This window comes from Narcine bancroftii, chromosome 6, assembly GCF_036971445.1.
Source record: "Narcine bancroftii isolate sNarBan1 chromosome 6, sNarBan1.hap1, whole genome shotgun sequence".
In the NCBI taxonomy this organism is placed as follows: domain Eukaryota; kingdom Metazoa; phylum Chordata; class Chondrichthyes; order Torpediniformes; family Narcinidae; genus Narcine; species Narcine bancroftii.
This window is the reverse complement of record NC_091474.1, coordinates 169,166,496-169,189,604: the sequence shown is the minus strand read 5'-3', so window position 1 is coordinate 169,189,604 and position 23,109 is coordinate 169,166,496. Positions and strand designations below refer to the sequence as shown.

The following is a 23,109-nucleotide window of genomic DNA, read 5'->3' as shown; positions in this document are numbered from 1 at the left end:
ATTAAATAAAGTAATTCATTTGTTTTTATGGAAATGTCAAGAGTATCTATGCAAAAATTAACATGGAGATATGAATTAGGTGGATTTCAATACCACTCTTTCAAAATTATTATGAGGCGGCAAAATTAAAATTTATTAATAGGTTGTTTGATATTGATCAACTGGCTTCAGATTTCTGAAAATAAAATACATAAATTTATTTATAAATGGAATCCTTTTTTTAATTGCAAACGTATAAATTGCCAGTATTGAGACATTTAATGGATATTTGGTATAAGAGAGATCAGATTATAGAATCTAAAGATAAAATTTCAGCTAAATCACCATTATATCAGAACAAAATAATTCCTTTTTTTATAAATAATCCTTGTATGAAAGATTGGGAAATGAAAGGTGTAAAATTGGTGGATGACTGTTTCGAAGCAGGCAAGTTATTTTCTTTCGAGAGAAGGTTGGTATTTCATTAAATTCTTTTTATTGCTTTTTATCAAGTCCGAGATCTATTATTAGAAAACTTTTGACGAGAATTGGTGTTACCGGGTAAAACAAAATTTGAGATGTTAATTGATGATAAAGGAAAGAAGGGGTTTATTTCGGAAATGTATATGTTATTGCAAGAAAAGATAGAAAAAGTTGATGTATGTAAAATGAAAGATAAATGGAAGAAAGACTTGGCTATTACTTTGTTTTGGGAAGAATGGTCAAATATGTGTGCTGAGAGTGTAACAAAACTACTTAATGTGAGATACAGTATGGTTAATTATAATTTTTTTACATCGATTTATTTAACTCCTGAAAAGTTGAAGAAATATGGCCTTAGTTCATCAAATTTGTGTTTTAGATGTGGGGAACAGATAGGTTTTTTTGCTTTCTGTTTGCGTATATAGAAAAGTTAAACCTTTTTGGGGAAAAGTTATAAATTTTTTGAGAGATTTATTTAGAACGGACTTGCAATTGGATCTGTTGATGTTTATTGGGTTATTTTAATAGATTAATGACAGGATTGCAGATGGATAAACCATTTCTACGATTAGGGTTAGATGTAGCAAGAAAATATATAGCTATTTGGAAAAATGATGTGGAATTGAATATACAAAGATGGCATAATGAATTGCATTTGTGTTTGTATTTGGAAAAGATAACTTATAATTTGTGAAATAATTATCCTTTTTTTTGTGAAGATGTTGAGATTGGATGTTAAATAAATGATATGTGAAGGGTTGGCACACCAAGCAGTAACAAACGGAATATATTTTTAGCTCCGAGGGGGTTGGGTGGGATGGGATAGTTTAGGTGGGAAGTAGGGGGGTCGGTAAGAGATTTTTTTTTGTAGTTAATTTTTAAAAATGTTTTATGCTTTGTAATACCTTTAAATAAAATTTTCGAAAATAAGCAGTTGTCTGATAAAATGGATTCATTAGAAAATTTTAGTTGAAAAAATAATAATAAGATTGTTGGTCTGAAAGAAGGAGAGGGAGATTTTTACAGCGCTGGATTCCCCAGACTTTTGGGCAAGAACATTTTAAAGGAGATATTGAGATTAAGCAAGCCCATAGAGCCCTTAGATCTAAACCTCAGCCGGATCAAAAGTCGAGGTCCCTTTTGGTCAAATTTATTTTTTTATCACTTAAATTGGAATTATCAGCCAAACAGGCTGAAGAAGGAAAAGCACCATTAGAATTTGCAAAGAACAAGATTTTCTTTTATCCTAGTATCAGCTTTGAATATGTTATAGTATTAAAAAATGCAATAAATGTTAGATATAGAACGGTGCAGTACAATTTCATATATCAGTTGTATATTACGCCATAAAAGCTTAAATAGATTGAAGTTGGGTATTTTGGATGTGTTTTCGATGTAAACAGGATATAGGCACCTTTTTACAATCTACATGGACATGCCCCAAATTGAACTCTTTTTGGACTAATTTAATATATTTTCTTCAACAGGTAATAGGTGTTAAACTCCCAAGAAACCCTATGCTGTTTCTTTTGGGGGATATATCAAGGATTAGTCCAGATTTAAAATGACATTGGTTTCAAAAAGAATTTTTAAAGATTGTGCTGGCTGTTGCCAGGAAATGCATAATGGTTTCATGGAAATTGCATGCAGATTTTGTATTAGATAGATGTCATGCTGAAATGAGAAGTTGTACACATTTGGAAAAGATTGCATATAATTTAAAAGGACAAATGTAATAATTTTTTGAAAATTTGGTTTCCATATCTGCAAAAAATTGGTGTTATAACTTTATAAGTAATTTAAAATATATTAATTGGTAGAATTTGGTATGAACTTTGTCACTTACCGGCCTCGCCTTAATTCATTTCATTTTACTTTATTAGATTTTGTTTTACATATATACTTAGATTTTAATTAATGTTATATATTACACAGTAGTGTTTTATTTTACTTTATACTTCATATTTAAAAGATATAATTGTAGTTGTAAGTATTAGAATAATTAGGTTGTAATTTATTAATTAGGTAATATCCAGTATAGCTAAAAAATTAGTCTATTCTCTTTCTTTCCTTTGCTTTTTCTTTTCTCTTTTCATTTCTTTTCTTTGTTTCTTCTTTGGGGTTTTTCTGCATGGGAGGGAGAAAATTATAAAAAAATCATTATGTATTGATTTTGATTTATTCATTTTTCTAGTTTTGTATGCAATTTTGTTACAAGTGCTAATAAAATAAATTTAAAAAAAAAATTCTATGGAATTGATCAGGGACATCTCTGACCCTGGCACCTGGGAGGTAACATACCATCCAAGAGTTTCTATCCCTTCCATAGAATCTCATGTCTATTCTCCTAATCAATGAATCATTATTTCTCTCCTCCTTTCTTCCCTTCCCCTCAGAGCCACAGGGCCATTCTCTGCCAGAGACCTTCCTGCTGTGACTTTTCCTCGGTAGGACATCTGCCCATCAGCATTGAAAAGGGTATATTTGTTATTGAGTGGAGTGACACAGTGAGGCCCTACACTGACTGTCTATACCCTTTTCCTCTTCTGACAGTCACCAGCTACCTGCTTACTGCCTCCCTATAACTTGTCTACCAGCCCCTCTGCCTCCTGAGTGATTCAGTTCATCCAGATCCAGCTCATGGTGATGTTATTGTACTTGACTAATGTAAAGTTCAAACTGCAGAGGGGAGTGAATTGGCTACCAGCTGATTTTTCTGTCCATTTGTCGAGAGAAGGTGTTACTACCAGCAACACCTGAATTACAGGCATTCAGTGAATGGAAATTTTCCCTTGTAGAATTCACAAATCACAATCTAAAAACTTGATGCACCGAATAAAATTTTCTCTCATGGAAGCTATCCAGAAAAAAAGTACATAAAACAATTGTTATCACTTTTCTTATACATAGAGGATCCAGTCTCACATTTAGGATAATCAAGATATGACCAGTTTCTAGGAATTTAAACCTGGGCACTTATATTTGTAACTTAGTCAGTTAGCAGAGTGTACTGATTGTATAGGAATCATCACAGTTCACTGTAAACCTTGTTTTATTTAATTGCTGAAATAATTTGAATGATTTGATTTTCCCTATGAAAGTTGTGCGGTTAGTATCTCTATAAAGTGAGACTTAGGATATCTTAGTCCAAGACCTTGTCTCTTGTATCCTGTCAATCTCCTGTATGAATTTGATGGGGAGCATTATCTGATTGCCATCTCCAAGGATAGGAGTTTGAAGGGAGATGGCGACTTCAATAGAAACAGTCCCTGGCACTGAACTCTGTCTGGGAGGTGAGCACAGGTGAATAAGAGAAGTAATTGTGTACTTGCTGCCCAATGAAGCGGTTAAAATGAACTATTCCTGAGAAAAGTTAAACAATTCATCTTTTGTAAATTATTTTAGAACTAGAAAATAACAATGATCTCTTAATCAATTTTTTTAAGTGAAAATATGAACAAGATATTTAATTATAGCTCAAAATCCTACTTCCTTCCCCATTTCTTTCCTATTGTTCAATAGCTGCAATGTTTTTGACAACAGAAACCTGCAAAATGTACACTTCATTCTTTTGACTCAATGTAAACTTTTCAAGATATCCTAACATATGATTTATTTTATTTATTGTGACTAAATAGTGTTGTATTTGTCAGTTCAAGTGAACTAGATCTCTCATTTTTCATGTACATTTTTTTCAATTTGAATAACAGTCAATAATAAACATGGTTCACGTTGGGCTTAAAATCCACCTTGAATCAGAGAGATTAATCACTTGATTCTGGCTTCCGTTTAAAGTATCATTTTGAAGAAGTTGGATAAAAATACAACTAATATGGGACTGAGGATCAAAACTGAATGTATGTTGGAGATTTTGTTGGATCTCACTAGTAAATTGAGCCAAAAGTTAATACTCCTGCATATTGAAAATTGGTAGATCTGAAATATAACAAATGTAAATGATTTTCAGCCTACTTTTTTTCTATTTCTGCAGATACTGTACAAATTTTAATACAGTAATTCAATTTGAAATACAGGAACATTTTGGCTTGTTACATGACCACAAAATGTAAAGTTTCACTGATACCTCTCTTGTAAAGAAAGTAAATTGCCTTACACACCCACTGCATTGCCACCATAATTGCTAAGTGAGACGAAGTGGTAATTTTTATTTGTGTTTTGTCATGTTACAAATCTGGCACAATGAATGGAGATTGGTATACAGTATTTAGCTGATGTTTGTCAGTTGTAATCCCTTGCGAATGATCATAGTAAATCACTTTTATTTTACACAAGTTAAATGTTAGTTTATTTTCAATTTTTTTTGTTTACTAATTCAGGAACCTGATGATAGTCCAACTATGAAATGTGCCTTCCAGCAGAGTATGGGATACTGGATGTACCCAAGGCTACCCTGGCTGCAGCTTTTTCCAAGAATAGGAGTTAACAGTGTATCAGTTGATGATGCCTTACAGTGGAATCCAGATTACAAGATACATAATATTCTAATGAAAGACTGGTAAGTTAATAATAATCAATCAAAAAAGTTCCATTCAGAGAAAAACACAACATTAAATTTAATATTTAGTTTAGAAAATAATAACTTGACATTTGTACTGTCTACCTTTAATTTCAAAAATCTTTGAACTTGTGGAGGTGACAAAACTTTGAATGAAAAAAATGACTTAAACCTTTTATATACAGTGTACTTCCACATTCACTGACAAAAGGCAAAGGAGGAAAAACCCAACACCCAACCCACCAATTTTCCCCTGCAACCGCTGCAATCGTGTCTGCCTGTCCCGCATCGGACGTCAGCCACAAACGAGCCTGCAGCTGACGTGGACATTTACCCCCCTCCATAAATCTTTGTCCGCGAAGCCAAGCCAAAGAAAGAACTTCCACATTCCAGCAGTTTAAGTAATATTCATCCTTGGGAATTCAGAAATCACTATTATATATATATATCAAAAAAAGTTCACATAAAAAATAAAAATGTGCTCTTAGAGATTTGTGTGGAGGGAAAAAAGAAAACAAAATGTATGCAGAGAACTGAACTGGTTTACAAGGACAATGACCATAAGGTGCTGACTGAGAGTGGGAGACCACTTAAGAGATATCGTTTAGAAACTGACAAAGGCGTTTTCGGACAAATTTGTGATCCATTATTTTCTGTGCTCCGGAATCAATCAGACCCCATAGGCTATCTTTAATCCAGCAACATTGGGACCTGGCTATTGCCAGACCATAGAAAATACCAAAAAACAGAACTTGACCCCTAAGGGAACAAACCCCTTATGTAAACCTATCAAGGAAAGAACAAAGCATAAAACAGGAAATAATACTGTGGGGCAGCACAGTTAGTGTAGTCGTTAGCGCACTGCCTTTACAGCACCAGTGATCAGGACTGGGGTTCGAGTCCCACGCTGTCTGTAAGGAATTTGTACTAACAGTGGCACAGAGTGCCAGATAAGAGAGGTACAACCTGTATTCAGTGGTGAAATCACTTCTCCATGGGTAAAAAGTAGGATGAGTCTTCAAACTAATGTACCTGTATCCGAATGTACAAAAGTGTGTAATGATATCATTTCATCCAAACAGCTGTTCATAGCCATGATCTTGTGATATTTAAGAGTCTAATTACCATAATGACAATTGAGATATTTTTGTAGAATTTTGTCTAAAGGGGAAATTTTAATGTTTAGGCATTTCATTCAAACCTGTTAACATTAGTATTTTTGGCCAAAGGAATACAAATGTTTTTCTTTAAATTTGTTCTAAGTTTCATACATTGAAATCTGTAATACATTCTATTTTAGGTTGTCAACCTCTAATTCACTCTTTGACCTCCTTCAGTCTGGGCATTGCCCTTTCTTTTACATCTGTACATACCAATTCACAGTTCTCTTCAGGACTGCTTGGGAATCCAGGAGAGAATCAATTACTGCCTTGATGTATCCAGCAAGTGTGGAAGTTTTAGAAGCAATGAGATTGTCAGGTACTTGCATAGTATATTTTAAATCAAATGTTTGCATTGAAATTTACAGCATTGGAGTGTTAGAATCAGGATTTATGGTTATGAACAAGTCATGAAATTTGGTGTGTTGTGACAGCGTCACAGTGCAAACGTACATATTATTACCATCTTATGACATTATTATAAAAAAGGTAAAATAAAATAGCAATAATAGTGCATGAAAAGTAAGGGCGATGTCTTTGGTTCATTGATTATTCAGGAGTCTGATCGAAGTGGGGAAGAAGCTGTCCTTGTGCCACTGAGTGCTCATCTTTAGGCTCCTGTACCTTTTCCCCAATGGTATCAGAGTGAAGAGGGCTTGGCCTGGGTGGTAGGAGTCTTTGAGGTTAGAGGATGCTTTTTAAGACACTGCCTCATATAGGTGTTCTCTGGAGTGACGTCTGGTGCCTGTGGTGTTGCAGAATGAGTTCACAACCCTCTGGAGTCTATTCTTGTCCTGAGAGTTGGGGCCTCCATACCAAGCAGCAACCAACCAGAAGGCTCTCCATGGTATGCCTGTAGAAGTTTGAGAATTGTTGGTGACATAACGAATCTCCTCAGACACCTCACAAAGTATAGCTGCTGGCGAGCTTTCTTTGCGATTGCATCGACATGGGAACTTCAGGACAGATCCTCGGAGATGTTGACATCCAGGAATTTGAAGTTCTTGACGCTCTCCACTACTGATCCCTCTGAGGACTGTGTGGTTTTCCTGATGTTTAGTGCAAGGTTGTTGTCATTACACCATTCAACGAGCTGATCTATCTCCCTCCTGTATACTTCCTCATAACCATTTGTAATTCTGCTGACAACTGTGGTGTCATCGGCAGACTTGTAGATGGCATTGGAATTGTGCCTGGCCACACAGATGTGGGTGTATAACGAGTAGAGCAGTGGGCTAAGCACGCATCCTTGGAGTGCGACTGTGTTGATGATCAGTGAGGAGGAGATGTTGTTTCCAATTCGTACTGATTGTAAAATTGTAATGAAATCTGATATGCTACATTTTTAAAAAAGGTCTTTACTCATGAATATTGTTCATAAATACTTCCAAACAATTTAACCTTTCTCATCATTGCTCCCCATGACCAAAAAGATAAACCTAATAATACTTGTAAATATGGAAAAAACATATTTTACAAAAGCTACTAATTCATATTTTCAGAACAAGTAATTGACTATACGATATTTTCAAAGTTCATTAGTTTCTGGGGAATATTCTTGTTTGATTTGTTTTTATTATTATGAGTTTGATTTCTGGGGACAAGGCATACAATGTTTCCTTGCATATTTTACAGAAGTTGTTTTTTCAACATATTTGGTGGAGCACTCTAAAGAAGGTGGTCATATAAACCTTTCTTTCCCAGATGAACATGGGTTAGTGCATCTTAAACAAGCTTTCATGTAAGTAACACAGTATTAATTTATGCCTAACATGTTATTGGTAATTATTTTGACATTTTCTATGTGCATTGGATTTTTGTTTCCTATTATAATTGCTTGATATTATCAAATTGTAGACTGCACAGATTATTTATCAGTTTACCCTTTATCTTGAGGTGAGAATATGAACATCTCTATTCCATTTCCAAAATGAAACAAAACTAAATAATCCTGTGCAATATAGCCAATATTGCAAATTTGGTTGCAAATTTAATCTCACTTCATATTTGACATTTTGGTTGTTGTGAATACATTATGACGTAATTCAGGGGTGGCCAAACCTTTTAATTTAAAGATACAACAATGGTAACAGGCCATTTCGGCCCATGAATACATACCAGGAGGTGTAAGTTAATTGAGGGTGAAATGGCTTGTTACTGTGCTGAACGACTAAATTAAAAATTAAAAGGTTGTCCACCTACATCTTGCTAGGTTTAGCTAGCAGTAGATGTTTGAACAGAGCTGAATCTTTCTGTTCACTCTACTGTTGCACCTCTTATTGAGTCCAGTGAAGGTGCACTGTCTATATTGGGAGTGATTTGCCACGTGCATTTTTACTACACCACAAAAGACAAAATAAAGACTCACATCTGATGCAAACATTCTTATTGTCATTGATTGCAATAAAAGTCCAGAATAAAATATCTGTTGTATTTGTACAAGCTCAGGGTGATGATGATTCATCACATGGCAAAATGCCTTGAAAATTAGCTATAATAGGAAGTGGAGTAACTTTGGGGCTGAGTTACTAGCTTGTTGTGCAGAATGTTTTCTTCATTTTTACTCTCTTGTTCTGCTTGTGTGGAGCACTAAGACAGCTTAAGAAAGGGAAGTTATATAGTAGATGTCAATTGTTCATGAGACTTATAAATTCATTTGAGGAAGTTAAAGGATAATTCCAGCCTGGGTAGATATTTCAAAGAAGATCAATAACTCCAAGAAGAAAACAATTGGTTTTATAATTACTGGAGAAATTAAACTGGTTATGTATGCTCTTGATATGTCCATGGAAAAACTGTCTAATATTTCAAATGAGCTCAATAACAAGCTGCTGGAGGTAGACAAGAGGTAAGGCAACATTTATGGAAGCAAGGGGACAGTTGATGTTTCACATAAAGGGGAGATGTCCGGTATAAAGAGGTGAGGGGGAGAGCAAAGTCAGGACCTGGCAAGCAATAGGTGGATCCAGGTGAGGAGGGAAGAGTGGAGATTGTGTTAGAGGCAGGGAAGTGATGTGGAGACAACAAAGAACTGCAGATTGTGAAATCTAAAAAGGAAGGTGATGAGTGAAACCAGATAAGGGAGGGATAGTGATCAGATGGGAACAGTAGTTGGAGGGAATAAGGGAGGGACCCTTAAGATGGTTGGAAATAAGATGGATCAGAATCAGAATGTGGATTACCTGAAATTGAAAAATTCAATGATCATGCCTTTGGGTTGTTGACTACCCAAGTGGAATATGAGTGCTGTTCCCCTAGTCTGCATTTACCAGTGTTAAGGTGGAAGATGTTGGGAACTTTGAAAGTCAGGACTGGACAACTAGAAAAAAGCTAATGCAGTATAAATATTAGTGATAATAATATGACATTGACATGGTCTTTTAACAGATTATCATCTTGATGCACATTTTGTAAATATCCCTGGTATGGCAGGTCCATAGTATTTTTTTGAGTAATAAATCTTATGTGCTTTGGTATCTCAAACAACATGTTTTTGATCCCAGTAAATTTGTCTTGTGATACTGAACAACTAAATGCAGGTACACAGTAACAAAGATGAATGATTTTTCCAATTCTCATTTCAGAGTATATTAGATTTTCTCACATTAATTGTACAAATCATTAAAATCATCAAAATTTGAAATTGTAAACAAATCACAATGTTGCTACTTCACATCATTCAAAAACCTATAGATTTTGGATATATTGGTTCACTGTAGCATTAGTCTGAGTTTACATTGTCAAGAAGCAGTTAAAAGTTAGGTTGCAGCTGTGTCTTCATTTTTCACCCCCTTTTTGCACTTCTGCAACTATAAAAAGTAGTAGGCTGATGTCGCAAGTTTAAAAACCAGACGAATTGCTGAATTTGCAACCATATTTCTCTGGGAATTTTCCTTTAGTCAAATGGACTACATTAAATATTTTAATTTTCTTTCTTTAATAGAAATAATGAAAGAAGTGTTAACCAAACAGTGACAGATACACATTGTTTATGGATTGAAAAGACTTCAGTGACAGAATCGCAGGAAGGTTTCTCAACATCAAATTCTTCAGAATGCTATGTGTATCCTTTTCAATATTTTGTTGGTGGTTTATTTACTAGCCAGGAGTGCAATTTATACGAACCCAACGGATTCATCAGTAAGAAACCGCATGCTATAAGAGTAATATTGATGCCAGACTTTTGGAAGAAGTCATATGTTATGAGCCCAGCAGCAATAGAAATTCACCGACAAATAGTTACTTAAACAAAAGTTGCTTTTAATTTTCTTTAAACATTAAAAACAGGATCAAACTTTAACTTATTGCTATTAACGTAACCTAGCCCCCTTCTAATTCTAAGTGCATGTGTATGTAATGTGCATATGTTCAGGAAAGTTCTTTGCTTCAATAGTCCAATTTTTCACTTCTCCAAGTTCACTGGTATCAGGCAACTCTTATACTGTGCACAGAATTTAACATTTATGAATTTTCACCAGGCTCTGGTGCTTAAAGGTAAATGGTTACCGCTCAGGAAGTTTCTTGTTGGTTTCAGAGAGATTTATTGCTTGTCGGACATACACAAATTGATTTCCTCCAATCAGTCACTTCAGTGTCTTGCCAAAGAAACATGCCCCATCATGGGTTTTCCAAATGATAACCTTTTCTTCCAGGTCACCACAGAGTTCTTGTTTCCCTTATTTCAGAAGAAACACTCTAGCCAACCATTTCCTCTTGTAAGGACTACAAGGGTTTTCTATAGGCTGAACATGGAACTCACAACCCATCTTCAAAATGGGGTTTTCAACAGCCTGCCAGCTTGTCATGTTGCAGCCTCAAAAGTCACTGTAGAACTCAGTTCTGACACTCTCTCTCTCTACAGGAGAAATCCTGTTTGTTCTTTCCTCTCTTTCTGCTTGTGTAAACCAGAACTTCTTGCAGGGCTCAGCTTGTCATGTTGCAGCCTCAAAAGTCACTGTAGAACTCAGTTCTGACACTCTCTCTCTCTACAGGAGAAATCCTGTTTGTTCTTTCCTCTCTTTCTGCTTGTGTAAACCAGAACTTCTTGCAGGGCTAACCCAATCCTTGAAAGATCTTTATTGAGCCCAGACTCTCTCGATTTGCACCTGCTTTTGAAATTCCTTCCAAAGCAGTTCTATTGGTCTTTTGCAAATCCACTGGTGCCTGCATGTCTGACCTCAGCCAAGCTCTTGCATTTTAAATGAAATGTGAAGTGACCTACCCTAATCCCTCCCCCACCACAATCTATTTCTTTTAAAGACATGTATAATATAAAATATAACCCATAACGTTCATTTTCCACAATTATTTAGGAAATGGAAGTAAAATAGAATGCATTTTTAGGTGCAAAACAAGTGCCTGGTACAAAGGTACTCTTAAACAAATTTTGCTTATTCACGCAATAGTGTCAATTATTAAGACCCAAGCTTTGTTAGTTGTACTGCTGTGTTGGTGCTTTGGATCCTACTACTGGTCTTGGTGCACTGAGAAACGAAGAGCTGCTCCATAGCAGAGTCAAAACCAAACTTTGTTTTATTTTGAAAAATCATCACTCGTGTTAAAATGTTGAAATATAATTTTGATAGTATTGTGTAGTTCAGAGGAATATTTAAAGCCCTTTTCATAGGACACTGTTTGTATCAGAATATCCCAAAGTTTATTACAACTGAGTATAAAGTAGAGGCAGAACTTTGCTGTTTTTATTGGATCTTGCTGTGCAATGATGACCAATAGATTATTGTAGGAGGAATAAATTTGATCAGGATAATGAAGAATTCTCAAACATAATTTTGTCATGGGGATCTCGTCACCTTGAATTGAATATTTGGAAAAACATGTTTTTCAGTGTAGTACTGTCTTAATTCTGTTCGAAAGAGTATCAATTTTTTTCCTTCAAATCTATGAACCCTGCACAGGTGAGATTTGCCATTCTTGGTCCCTTAAAAAAAAATTATTTCCCAAATCCATCACCACTTTGCAACTCAAGTTGTAATAATCATCAGTAATAATTTCCACCTAATAATTCAATTACTTTGTTACAGCTGTTTTGTACATCAATGGCAGGCCAATGTTTAGTCATGTTAATGGACTACACATTATGTGTTGTTATGTGAACTATCTTTTAACACTATCATTACCTTTTTGACTTCAGTATTCAAATACTTTTTCTGAATGGCCTTATTCTACTGTTCAAACTAGAGGTCCTCTCAACCTCAGCTGCCTTTGATCAAACAAAGACCTGTTCAGTCATTGCTGCTGTTCTTACTGACCTCCAAGGCAGTGTACATCAGTGAAATACTCAGCAGTGAATTGCTCTAATCCCCACTACCCATATTTTGGCTTTCCTTCAGTTTCTGTCTCTGAATCAAGAGTTAATTTGCAATTGTGCCTTCAGCTCCCAGATCCCTTCACACTCCAGTGGTTTGGTATTCCACCCTTCAAACACCCCACCCCTTTTTTTCCCCATTAGTTTCAAAACTCACTGCTTCTACCAAGGTTTTTGTTATCTGCCATAATACCTCCTTAAAGAAGTGTCAGTGCTGTTTGGAAATGCTACTTTGAAGTGCCTTGTGAAATTTTTCTGATGTCATTTTAATTTAATTTAGACATGCAGCCCAGTAACAGGCCATTTTGGCCCAAGAGTTCAAGCCGCTCAATTTACATCCAATTATCCTACTCCCCTGGTATGTTTCAAATGGTGAGAGGAAACTGGAGCCCCCAAGGAAAATCCACGCAAACACAGGGAGAACATACCAACTCTTTACAGTGTAGTATTCAAACACATGTCCCGATCGCTAGCGCGATAAAGGTGTTACGCTAACCACTAGGCCAACCATGCCACCCTATTTTTACAATGCATGCTAATTTACACGTGTATTTACTATAACGTTTCCTTTCATTATCTCGTCATATACGACAAAAAAGAAACTGAATATACATACCAACACTATACTGTAATAACTAGTCATTATAAATATGAAATTTATTTCTTGATCATTATAATCAGACATCATCAACATCAGGATAAGCATCTTAAGTTCCTAGTTGTAGTTGAAGGGTCCTCGACAGCATCCTTCATCACCTTTCTGATGAACTCACCACATATAGTTGCACAAGAGGGTGTACAAAAAGGCCTTCCCCCAACATTGCTTTGTCCTGTAGCTTTCCCTGGAGCATCTTTACAGTTACTACAGGTAATTTTCTATTGTATTAACATTAAATGATTGCAACTAACAAAGTTAACCTAAAAGTAATTTTGGAGACCAGGAAACATTGCTTCAAGTACCAATTTTACAAATTGATCATTATGAAATTATATCCATAATTGTGATATGAACTTGCAGTCATGTTTCCAAATCTTATGAAATCTTTTAGGAAGTTGGGAAGCAGCATGATTGCAGGAGTTGGGGTTCACCCAGCTAAGAAATAATGTGTATCATTTGATAAACCCACCAGGGAACATTTGGATTGAACTGACTACAAGAACTTACTTACTATTTCTGGTCCATAATCGTATTCTTAAACCACAAATGATTCTACTTTTTTTTTTCCTCTTCCCTTCTAAAGGTTGCCAATACATGTGGAAAAGTCCAGGGTTGCCTTGGTTCCATAGACTCCTACAGTTTAGAGATTACGGGTCCCATTCTTCCTCATTCCATGGACTATATTAATCGTATTCTCCAGTGTAATGAATATAGTGAAACAGTGACTGTTGTTAATGTTCAAGAGTGTACCTCTGTCTTCAATGCCCATTTACCTAGTTAGTGTTGGGTCTTTGACAATTTATAGACACTAATATTATTAACCATGGCATACAAAGAAACCAATTGGAACTGTTACTTTTGTTCAGTATATCCTTTAAGGTTGTTATTGCAAAGCTAAGAAGATCATTGAAAATGGACAGCAAGAAAACTCAATAGGGCAGTAATGATCTTGGAGATTTATCAGATGCTGTGATTGTAGTTTAGACAAAATTGCTGAAGAAACTCAACAAGTCATGTAGCAAAGATGAAAATACATAACCAATGTTTCAGGCCTGAAACCTTCAAGATATGAGCAAAATGCAGGCAGATGCCTGAATAAAATAGTAGGGGGAGAGGAGCACACCAAAAAAATGGAGAAGTTGTGCAGGAAGGCTTTCCAAATGGAGACTGAGGGATGGTGGCCTGACAGAAACCAGAAGTCTATGTTCAAGCCATCTGGATGAAGAGTGCCCACTGTTGCTCCTCCAGTTTACGGGGACCTTTGTTTGGCAGCGTACAAGGCCATAGACAGATATGTCGGTGCGGGAGTGGGGTATGGAATTAAACTGTTTTGCCTCTGGGAGATCCCGGTCATACTGAGAATAGAGTGAAGGTGTTCAGCAAAGTGACCTCCCAGTTTGTGCCCAGTCTCTCTGTAATTGAGAAAGCCATAATGGGAGCATCAGATGCAATGGATGACTGCTAAAGATTCACAAATGATACTACTAATTGCCCCCTTGGTATCTAACCCTGTAACTGCAGGAAGTGCAACACTTGCACCCACACCACCTTCCTCACCACCATTTGAGGCCCCAAACCGTCCTTCCAATCGAAGGAGCACTTCACTTGTGAATCGGAGGGGATAATCTACTTCCTTGATGAAGGAAGCATTGGATATGTAACTTGATCTTTGCCACGTAAACTTGCTGAGTTCCTCCAGCAATTTTTGTGTAAACTTAAGAGATTTAAGATGTTTTATTGCATTGAGTATTTTCTTTTTCAGACAGAAATGATCCCATTGTGTTAATTACCAAGTACATGCTGTAATCCAATTATTTTATGAAGATTAAACATACTGTTGATTCTGAAAATACTTTTCTCTATCTGAAATAATGCAGGTCAAAATGATGTATATGCTTTTTTATAATCTGGTTTCATGATTGCATCGGAATGTACTTACATTTATATTAATTTTTGACCAATGGGAATGTTTGGATATAGATGATCTGAATGCTTTGCATTAACTATTTTGGGTATGTGTTATTTACTGTATTTGGTGTACACAATTAAATGATATCCAGCTATAAATATTTATTCTCTAATACTGTAATGCACAACATTATCAATCTGTAATTATTTAATCCTTGATATACATTGCAGATTATTTAAACTATCTTGCTGCCAATTAAATATTCAATGTGTATTGTTTAATGGATTTCAGACTGCCACAATTAGTTAAACATTTTAATTATTAAAATGTAAGCACAGGTCATTTTCACTTGAGGTTTGAATGTGCCAGTGCATTCTTGTATTATTTTAAAAAAACAAGGACTTGGAAGTTCTGAATTAAGGTTCAAAAGCATAATCAAGTGTGAAATGAAGTCATTGATTAGGTGATGCAACTCATTAATTTTAAAGGATTGTAGAAGAAGAGAAAGTGAGTAATTTCAGAATTGGGCAAAAAGCAACTTCAAGAAAATGAAGCAATCAATTACCTCATTGCAGTACGCTAATAACTAGTATAATTGTGCATAGAGATTTAAATTGAGTGCAGTGATTCCATATTAAGACTCAAAATACCCAATGCAATTCATAATACAAATTGCTATTATGTAAGCACAGTAAATTGCATTAGTAGCCACATTACTCATTCAGTTATCCTACACTTCACTATCAACCACCTTCCTTTTCTGACCTTTCTTCCTTTAACTACATCTTAAACTTTTTTAAAATGTTCTGATGATAGATCATCAACCAGAAACATTTTTCTCTCTCTACAGATGCTGCCCGAGTTGCTAAGTACCTCCTGTACTTTTTTATTATTGAATAAGCTTTTAGCAGAAATAATCTTCCTCCTCCTTTTCTGGACATGTGGGTGTTTTCTTTGCATGTCAATGTCTTTAAGGGGGAAATAATTTAGACAAAGTAAAAGGTAGAAATTTAGCTCAAAATATTTTCATAATTTTATTTGTTTGCTTGGACATAAATCCATCTCTTAATATCTCAAACACAAATTCAGTTGAATTCTATAGCTGTGTCATCACAAAGTTTAGTTTAACTTATCAACAGAGCTGTAATAATCTTCAGTCTTGCAACATGATCATAGTTTACTCCAAAATTTGAATACACTATGGATTATACAATCTTTCCCAGAAAGTACTGCCAGCAAAATGTGTTAAATAATTTTTGATTGACATTACTTCACAATACATGTAAAATACAAAATCATTACCGTGACCAATGCTCCTCACAATGATTGTTGTCTCTTGACTAAATTTCTTTCAATGTTACCAAGGACCTGGACAGCAGCCACAGGAATTCTCGTACCTGGGCCAAAGATGCTGGAAACGCCTGCCTTGAACAAGGCATCATAATCCTGGTGAAGGTGAAGAATATAGGTCAATTGTCTGTTTGTTATAATCACGTGATACTCAGTGAGAATTATAAAGTTATTTATCAAACATTAAAATATTTTAAAATAACAATAACCACAAAATTGATTCAGAAAATTTCAACTGTATTTGTGATCAGGTCATATAATCCTAACTGAATGTCAGGACACAACCAATGGCCATATAATCCTAACTGAATGTCAGGACACAACCAATGGTCATATAATCCTAACTGAATGTCAGGACACAACCAATGGTCATATAATCCTAACTGAATGTCACGACACAACCAATGGTCATATAATCCTAACTGAATGTTAATGATTATGATGTCCATCCAAGTTTCAGATACTGATATTTAAAAACACTTTGGAATTTAGAATTTTTTTTCTGCAAATGCAAGGCTGAGTACACAAGAACAGATTGTGTTCTGGACATTGAGTTGATCAAATTATTACTCCTAGTTGGTTAAATTTGCTAAGACTAACTTTGTAATTTTCACATGCTCCCTATCATCCCCTCCTGACAACTGGGAATTGAGTCTAAGGATTTGCAATTATACCTATCTGCTGCTTGTTAGTTTGGTTCTGCCTGGCTAGAACCACTATTTGGTATAATTATCCACACTTTCTCCTATGTTAAGCATCACAATAAATACCAGTATGCATGTTTTTTGTTTAACTTCTGACTTATTTTCCAAACTGAATATGTTAAATGTGCTGTTCATATGACATTAGAATAATGATTACATGTTATTGGACACTCAATTGGCAGGTAGATTTACTTCAAAATGAAGAAAAACTTCCTTGCACAAGGGGTTGATTGAATCTCTTGGTTGACTTTGCTAATTTATACAGTCACAAGCATTAAAACTGGTTTGTCAAATTGCAAATAACTTCAGATGATTTTTTAGAGAAAACAGAGCAGTGATGCATCTGACTGGAACTGAAAGTCAGTTAACATCTTGGATCCATGTTCAATTCCTTAAATAGTTTTTAAAAATAGGATGGGCATTCTAACTGATAACAAAATATTAATTGCTATAGCTTTTATCAAATTTAGGAGTGGAAGGGTATCAAACATTTCTTCCAAATAATAACCTGTATTTTTAGTAACATGCATGCCATCATTCCATCTACTAGCCAATATTCTTAACATGAATTGTACACAACAGCCAATTACAGACAATTGATATACAAGATAAACACCAACTAATCTTTTATTTAATGGCTTTTACTCCTACAATTTCACCTTTAAAGATTAGTACATCTACACATTTTTTTAAAAACTTATTAACTTTTCAATTTCTCCTCTCTCCCATCCACTCTCATTTTACTTAAGATTTCTGGAGCTCATTTGTCTGCCCATTTCACTAACCTGTCTAGGTCCTCTGGCATTCATCTTCAGTTTGTTCACCTCACAGATTTCTTAGCACACTTCAATGTCAATCATCTGCTACATTTGTTGAAACACATCATAGGCCCTTTCATGCAGTAAAAATGACTGACTATCAAGGCGGGAGACTTACCTCTATGAATGCACCGTGGCTGTCTCCAAGGCACCAACTGCAATCCCTCTCAGGGAAGGATAATCGGCAGAGAGCTGCACTCTGCTGTCTCACATGAATGTACAGCCACTGCAAGCGGCTGGTTAGGGGGCGGGCTGATGACGCTGTCAGCCAGCGACCCATCTTCCCACTCACCCCTCTCCCTCCATGACCCCTCAGGACAGGGGCGGCCGCTATGGGTTCCAGCTACATGGGGGGATTCTGGATAGGGAAGATGGCCATTGCTCTGTATGATGAGTCGTCTCGCCTCCAGAGGACGCTATGAGGCACCCTCATGAATGTGACACAGGAGCAGCCTTTTAGGGCTGCTCCATGTAAGGTAATTTTTTTTTTCCCTCCGTGCTAATAGCTGGCCTCCAGGTGAGCGTTACTCACTCTCACTTAAAGTTAACAAAAACATACATCAAATTCTTTCTTGCTCAAAAGCACTTTCTGTGAGAAGTATTGAAATGCAAATATTGTACTAGGAAACTTATACTATCTATACAAGTTAGCTGAAGTAGAATGATACAGAAAGATACTTTATATCATAATAATATTACAGATCAGCAAACAAAAACAAAATGAATTAATGCACTTGAAGAAAAAAAAAACGCTAAAATTCCATCTTAAATGTAGTACCTGAGGAGGAATCACACCACCACAAATGACCAAAATATCAGGGCGTTGAAGATTGCAAAGCTCCTTTATCAATTCTGGCACAAGAGTTCGATGGCCAGCTGCCAAAGAGCTGACACCAACACAATGCACATCTGCATCCACTGCCTGCTGTGCTACCTCTCGAGGAGTCTAAGAATAAAACAGTGATAGTTAGTTAAATTTTGAATGACACAACATAATTTTCCTTTTACATTTGAAATGAATTTCAGAGATTTCCATTTTACAACACAAGCAGGTTTTTGGATAACTTTAATAGGCTGCAATCTGATCTGTAATATAACACCTACCACAGAACACAGGATGTCATCTGCTCTTGCCAAAATACCAATGAATCTTCAAAGCAGATGTTATGAGATTTTTTTCATGATACCTACCCTTCCCCAATCTATTTACAATAAAAATTCAATAATCCAGCATACTGGGACTTTGGCGGTGCCTCACTAGCATATTTATTCTATTTGGTTGTATTAATTTTTATATTAAAATGCTATAATTTCCCAAGTTCAAGTATAGGATCTGTAGGAACTGAAATCCTAGCAAGCCAGATAGATGTTAGATAACAGATCAGTTTTACTATTTCTTTTTGATACTATAGTTAAAATATTGTATTAATAAATAGAAATTTTAAAAATTATGCATCAATACTTGAAAGTACTCTTCAATCTGAACATTAAAAAAAAAAAATCACTGCATAGAATTGACTGCCCTTCTCACTACATTTAGAACTAAAGAGAGATACAGCATGGAAACAAGTCCTTCAGCCACCAAGTTGACATCAAACATCAACTGCCCATTTACACTATTAATCCCATTTTGATTATCCTCACATTTCCTTCAACTCCCTCCAGATTCTACAATTAACCTACCAACTCTCACATTTTTGGGGAGGATGTCATTGTAAACCTACACAATCACAGGAAGAATGTACAAACTTCACACAGACAACACTGGAGGTCAGGATCCAACTCAAGCCTATGGTACTGAGGCATCGGGACTATTAATTGTCTGAGACAACACTACTTATCCCACAGTTAGCTTTCTGAAATGAAAGTATTGCTCTTTCCCATTTTTCATTTAACCTCAAGAAAATCTATTGACAGATACACCATTAAAAAAAAAATTAAGGTATATAATACTTCTATGCATTAGTTTCTCCCAAAATAAGAGATGAAAATGGACTTCATTTAATTAAATGCATTTTTTTTTAAGGCTTGATCATTTATTTTTCTTGCCAATCATTTGATAGCTGCCTCAACCTTTGCAAACAATTAGTACTAAATTATTCAACGTAATAAAATTAAGAAAAAACTGCAATTTATTTCCCTAACAAGATGAAGCTGTTTAGATCAATCCATTTTGTATTACATAATTAATGTGAACAGAAAGAGAATTGGTTTGAGAAATTACAATATAAATAAATTCAATATTAGAATTTGAAGCAAAAAAATTGTATCATGAATTAGTACCAAATATCACAGCTTCAGCATGTTGAAGTTGTTGATTTTTTGCGGGGGTGTGGTCATGCAGAGGATTGGAGTAGATGTGTTCTGAAAGCTCTCTCCAGGAAAAGTATTAAAAAGATGGTTTGAAAGTTCAAAGATCAGAATTGTCAAAAATGAATAAAACTAGTACGAAATGACCAAGTCAACCAAAAACAAAAACTGAAGAAAACAGTAGCTCAGCCAGGAACATCAAGTGAAAGCCTGATGAGGAGTGGCACAGGAGGAGCCTTGGGGCCGGCTGAACCTTGCAGATCTGGGGTGTTGGCTCAAGATATAATCAACATCTCGAACAAGATAGAAACTTTGTGCACGCATTTTAAGAGCGTTGAATCATCAATAAGAGACATATTTGAAATGATATAAGAAATTAAAGGGAGCATGAAAGACTCAACAGAACAAATGACACAAGTGGAGGCTGAGCTGGACAAAACAAAAGACAGACTAAAGACTCTGGAAGAAAAAACAAAAACATGGGACACAGACAGAAAACGAATGATGGACAAGATTGACCATATGGAAAATTTCATCAGACCTCATAATGTAAGAATTATTGGACTGAGAGAAGGAATCAAGGAGAAAAGCCCAGTGAGCTTTTTTGAAACACGGATCCCACAAATGCTGGGGAAAAACAAGCTTAACGGAAAGCTGCAAATTGAAAGGGCTCACCGGACCTTCAGACTCAGAAGAACCAACGATTAAATGACTACGACCAGTCCTGGTAAGGCTTTACCAGGACCAGGATGTGATTTTGGGAGAAAAAGTAATGTTTTTCCAGGACTTTACCCTGCCTTGGTTAAACAATGAAAATAATTTGATAAGGTAAAGAGACCCAATGACGTACCCAGCAACACTGAGGGTCAATGTTTCAGAAAGTAATCCAAAGAATTTTCAAGAATAAGGAAGAAGTGAAAGATTTTTTACAAAAGCTGTGAAAAGATTAAAGCTGCCAGATAAGAAAATTGAAAAGACAGTTTTAAAATGGGACTAACTGAAAAATGTATTTTTTAAAAATCTTGAAGTATTGAATCATCTTATTTTTATTGAAAATCATTAATGTACATGGAGGGCTCTGAAGAGAAAGGAAAGTGGCAAAGTGGGGACTCTGACTTGAGGGGAAAAATGGCACAGGCAGAAGAAATGTTTTTTTAAAAATGCCACTAAAGGGAAAGGTTCTTTGAAAATTCTGCAGGCCTTTTTCTTGGGCTTCCAGGTTTTACTGCTTCCGTCACTGTTAGAGCTAGGAATGTGTATGTCATTTTTTAAAAGGAGAAATGTGTATATTTCTTAAAAGGAAAATGTTAATTAAAAAGGAAATTATTCTTAAAAGAGAAATGCAGTATTATTTTAAAAAGTCAAAGATTTTATTATTATACAAAATTTGTTTGAAAAAATGGTATGATAAAACACTAAAGTTTATTAGACTTAATATTAACTGGTTAAATGAAACAGTGAAGAAGAAAAGGATCTTGCCAAATAAAAGAAATTAAAAGTAGATATAATCTTTCTGCAGGAAATGCATCTTACTAAATTGGAACATGATAAATTGAAAAGAGGATGGACAGGATAAATAATGTCTTATTTTTGGTTCAAAGGCAAGAGGAGTAGTGATTTTAATTAATAAAAAAAAACACCAGTATTAACAGAAGACTCATCAGTGGATCAGGCTGGAAGGTATGTAATGACACATTGTAAAATTTATGGGGAAGCATGAACACTTATGAATATCTATGCCGCAAACTATCTTCTTAAAAACAGCAGAGGGAAAATAAAATATTGGTTGTAGTCTATTTTAATTTTTGCTTGGACCCAATATTAGATAAATCTGTAAAAACAGTAACATAGGCAAAAGTGGCAAAAACCACAATTTTATATATTAAGAATCTAAATCTTATCGATATATGGAGGCAATTAAACCCCAAAGAGAGACTATTCCTTTTACTCAAGGGTACACAATTCATATACAAGGAATGATTTATTTTTAATGTCTGCCCAGCTAAAAAAGTGATAAAAACAATACCTAGCGAGGCTTTTATCAGACCACTCAACACCAACATTAACTATTGCAATAATGGAAAAGCAAGAAAATGTACACGTTATTCAAAAGAACATACTTCTGCGAGTTTATTAAGAGACAGTTAGAAATATTTTATGAAACAAATCAGCCATCTACTAATAATAGCTTTTTGATATGGGACATACTCAAAGCAAACTTGAGGGGACAAATTATATCCTATACAAAAATCTTGATAGAATAATATAGCAGAAGTAAACAGATTAGAGAAAGATATTACAGAATTAAGGGAAAAAAAAATCAAAGAACAGGACTAGAAGAAGAATACAGACAACTGGAGAACAAAAAGCCAAGATACATTACAAATGTATAGCTATATTTAAAACTAATCAAAAATATGAGTTAGGTGAATAGACAAAGTCTTGGGAAGTTAAAATAGGAGTTAAGAATAATAAATGCTATACAAATAGACAGATACACTAACATATTAGCAGAAGGAAATTAATGATCTCTTTAGACAATATTACATGAAATTATACAAATAAGAATTACTAGGAGAATGAAATGGAAGAATTTTTGTCAAATGGTGAACGCCCAAAACTAGAAGAGAGAGAAAAGATAAAACTAGACTCCCCTTTTACAAAGGAAGAAATTGAAAAAGCCCTGGCAACCCTACAGGTTAATAAATCACCAGGGGAGGTTGGATTCCCTTCTGAGTTTTACAGACAATTCAAAGAATTGCTCATGCCCCTATTAATGGATGTTCTGGACCAAGCAGTTGAGACACAGACCCTCCCAGAATCATTCTCAAATACTATTATTACAATGCTAACAAAAAAAAATTAAAAACAATGTCATATAGAACAATTTCACTGTT

General features: G+C 35.2%; 2 protein-coding genes across 2 annotated transcripts in view; one reads left to right on the top strand and one right to left on the bottom strand.

Moving 5' to 3' along the window:
* The window catches only part of LOC138736723 (protein downstream neighbor of Son-like), a 50,489-nt gene extending 33,102 nt beyond the window's left edge, over window positions 1-17,387 (top strand). The window contains exons 4-9 of the mRNA XM_069886693.1: window positions 4,800-4,978; window positions 6,279-6,457; window positions 7,774-7,879; window positions 10,082-10,201; window positions 13,145-13,331; window positions 13,705-17,387. Of these exons, the coding sequence (XP_069742794.1) occupies window positions 4,800-4,978; window positions 6,279-6,457; window positions 7,774-7,879; window positions 10,082-10,201; window positions 13,145-13,331; window positions 13,705-13,902 (969 nt within the window). The 3' untranslated portion in view covers window positions 13,903-17,387. The remainder of the gene's footprint in view (window positions 1-4,799; window positions 4,979-6,278; window positions 6,458-7,773; window positions 7,880-10,081; window positions 10,202-13,144; window positions 13,332-13,704) is intronic.
* Window positions 16,333-23,109, bottom strand: part of mmut (methylmalonyl CoA mutase) — a 42,613-nt gene continuing 35,836 nt past the window's right edge. Inside the window, exons 11-12 of the mRNA XM_069886692.1 lie at window positions 18,681-18,848; window positions 16,333-16,476 (exon numbers count right to left, since the gene is read on the bottom strand). Of these exons, the coding sequence (XP_069742793.1) occupies window positions 16,348-16,476; window positions 18,681-18,848 (297 nt within the window). The 3' untranslated portion in view covers window positions 16,333-16,347. The remainder of the gene's footprint in view (window positions 16,477-18,680; window positions 18,849-23,109) is intronic.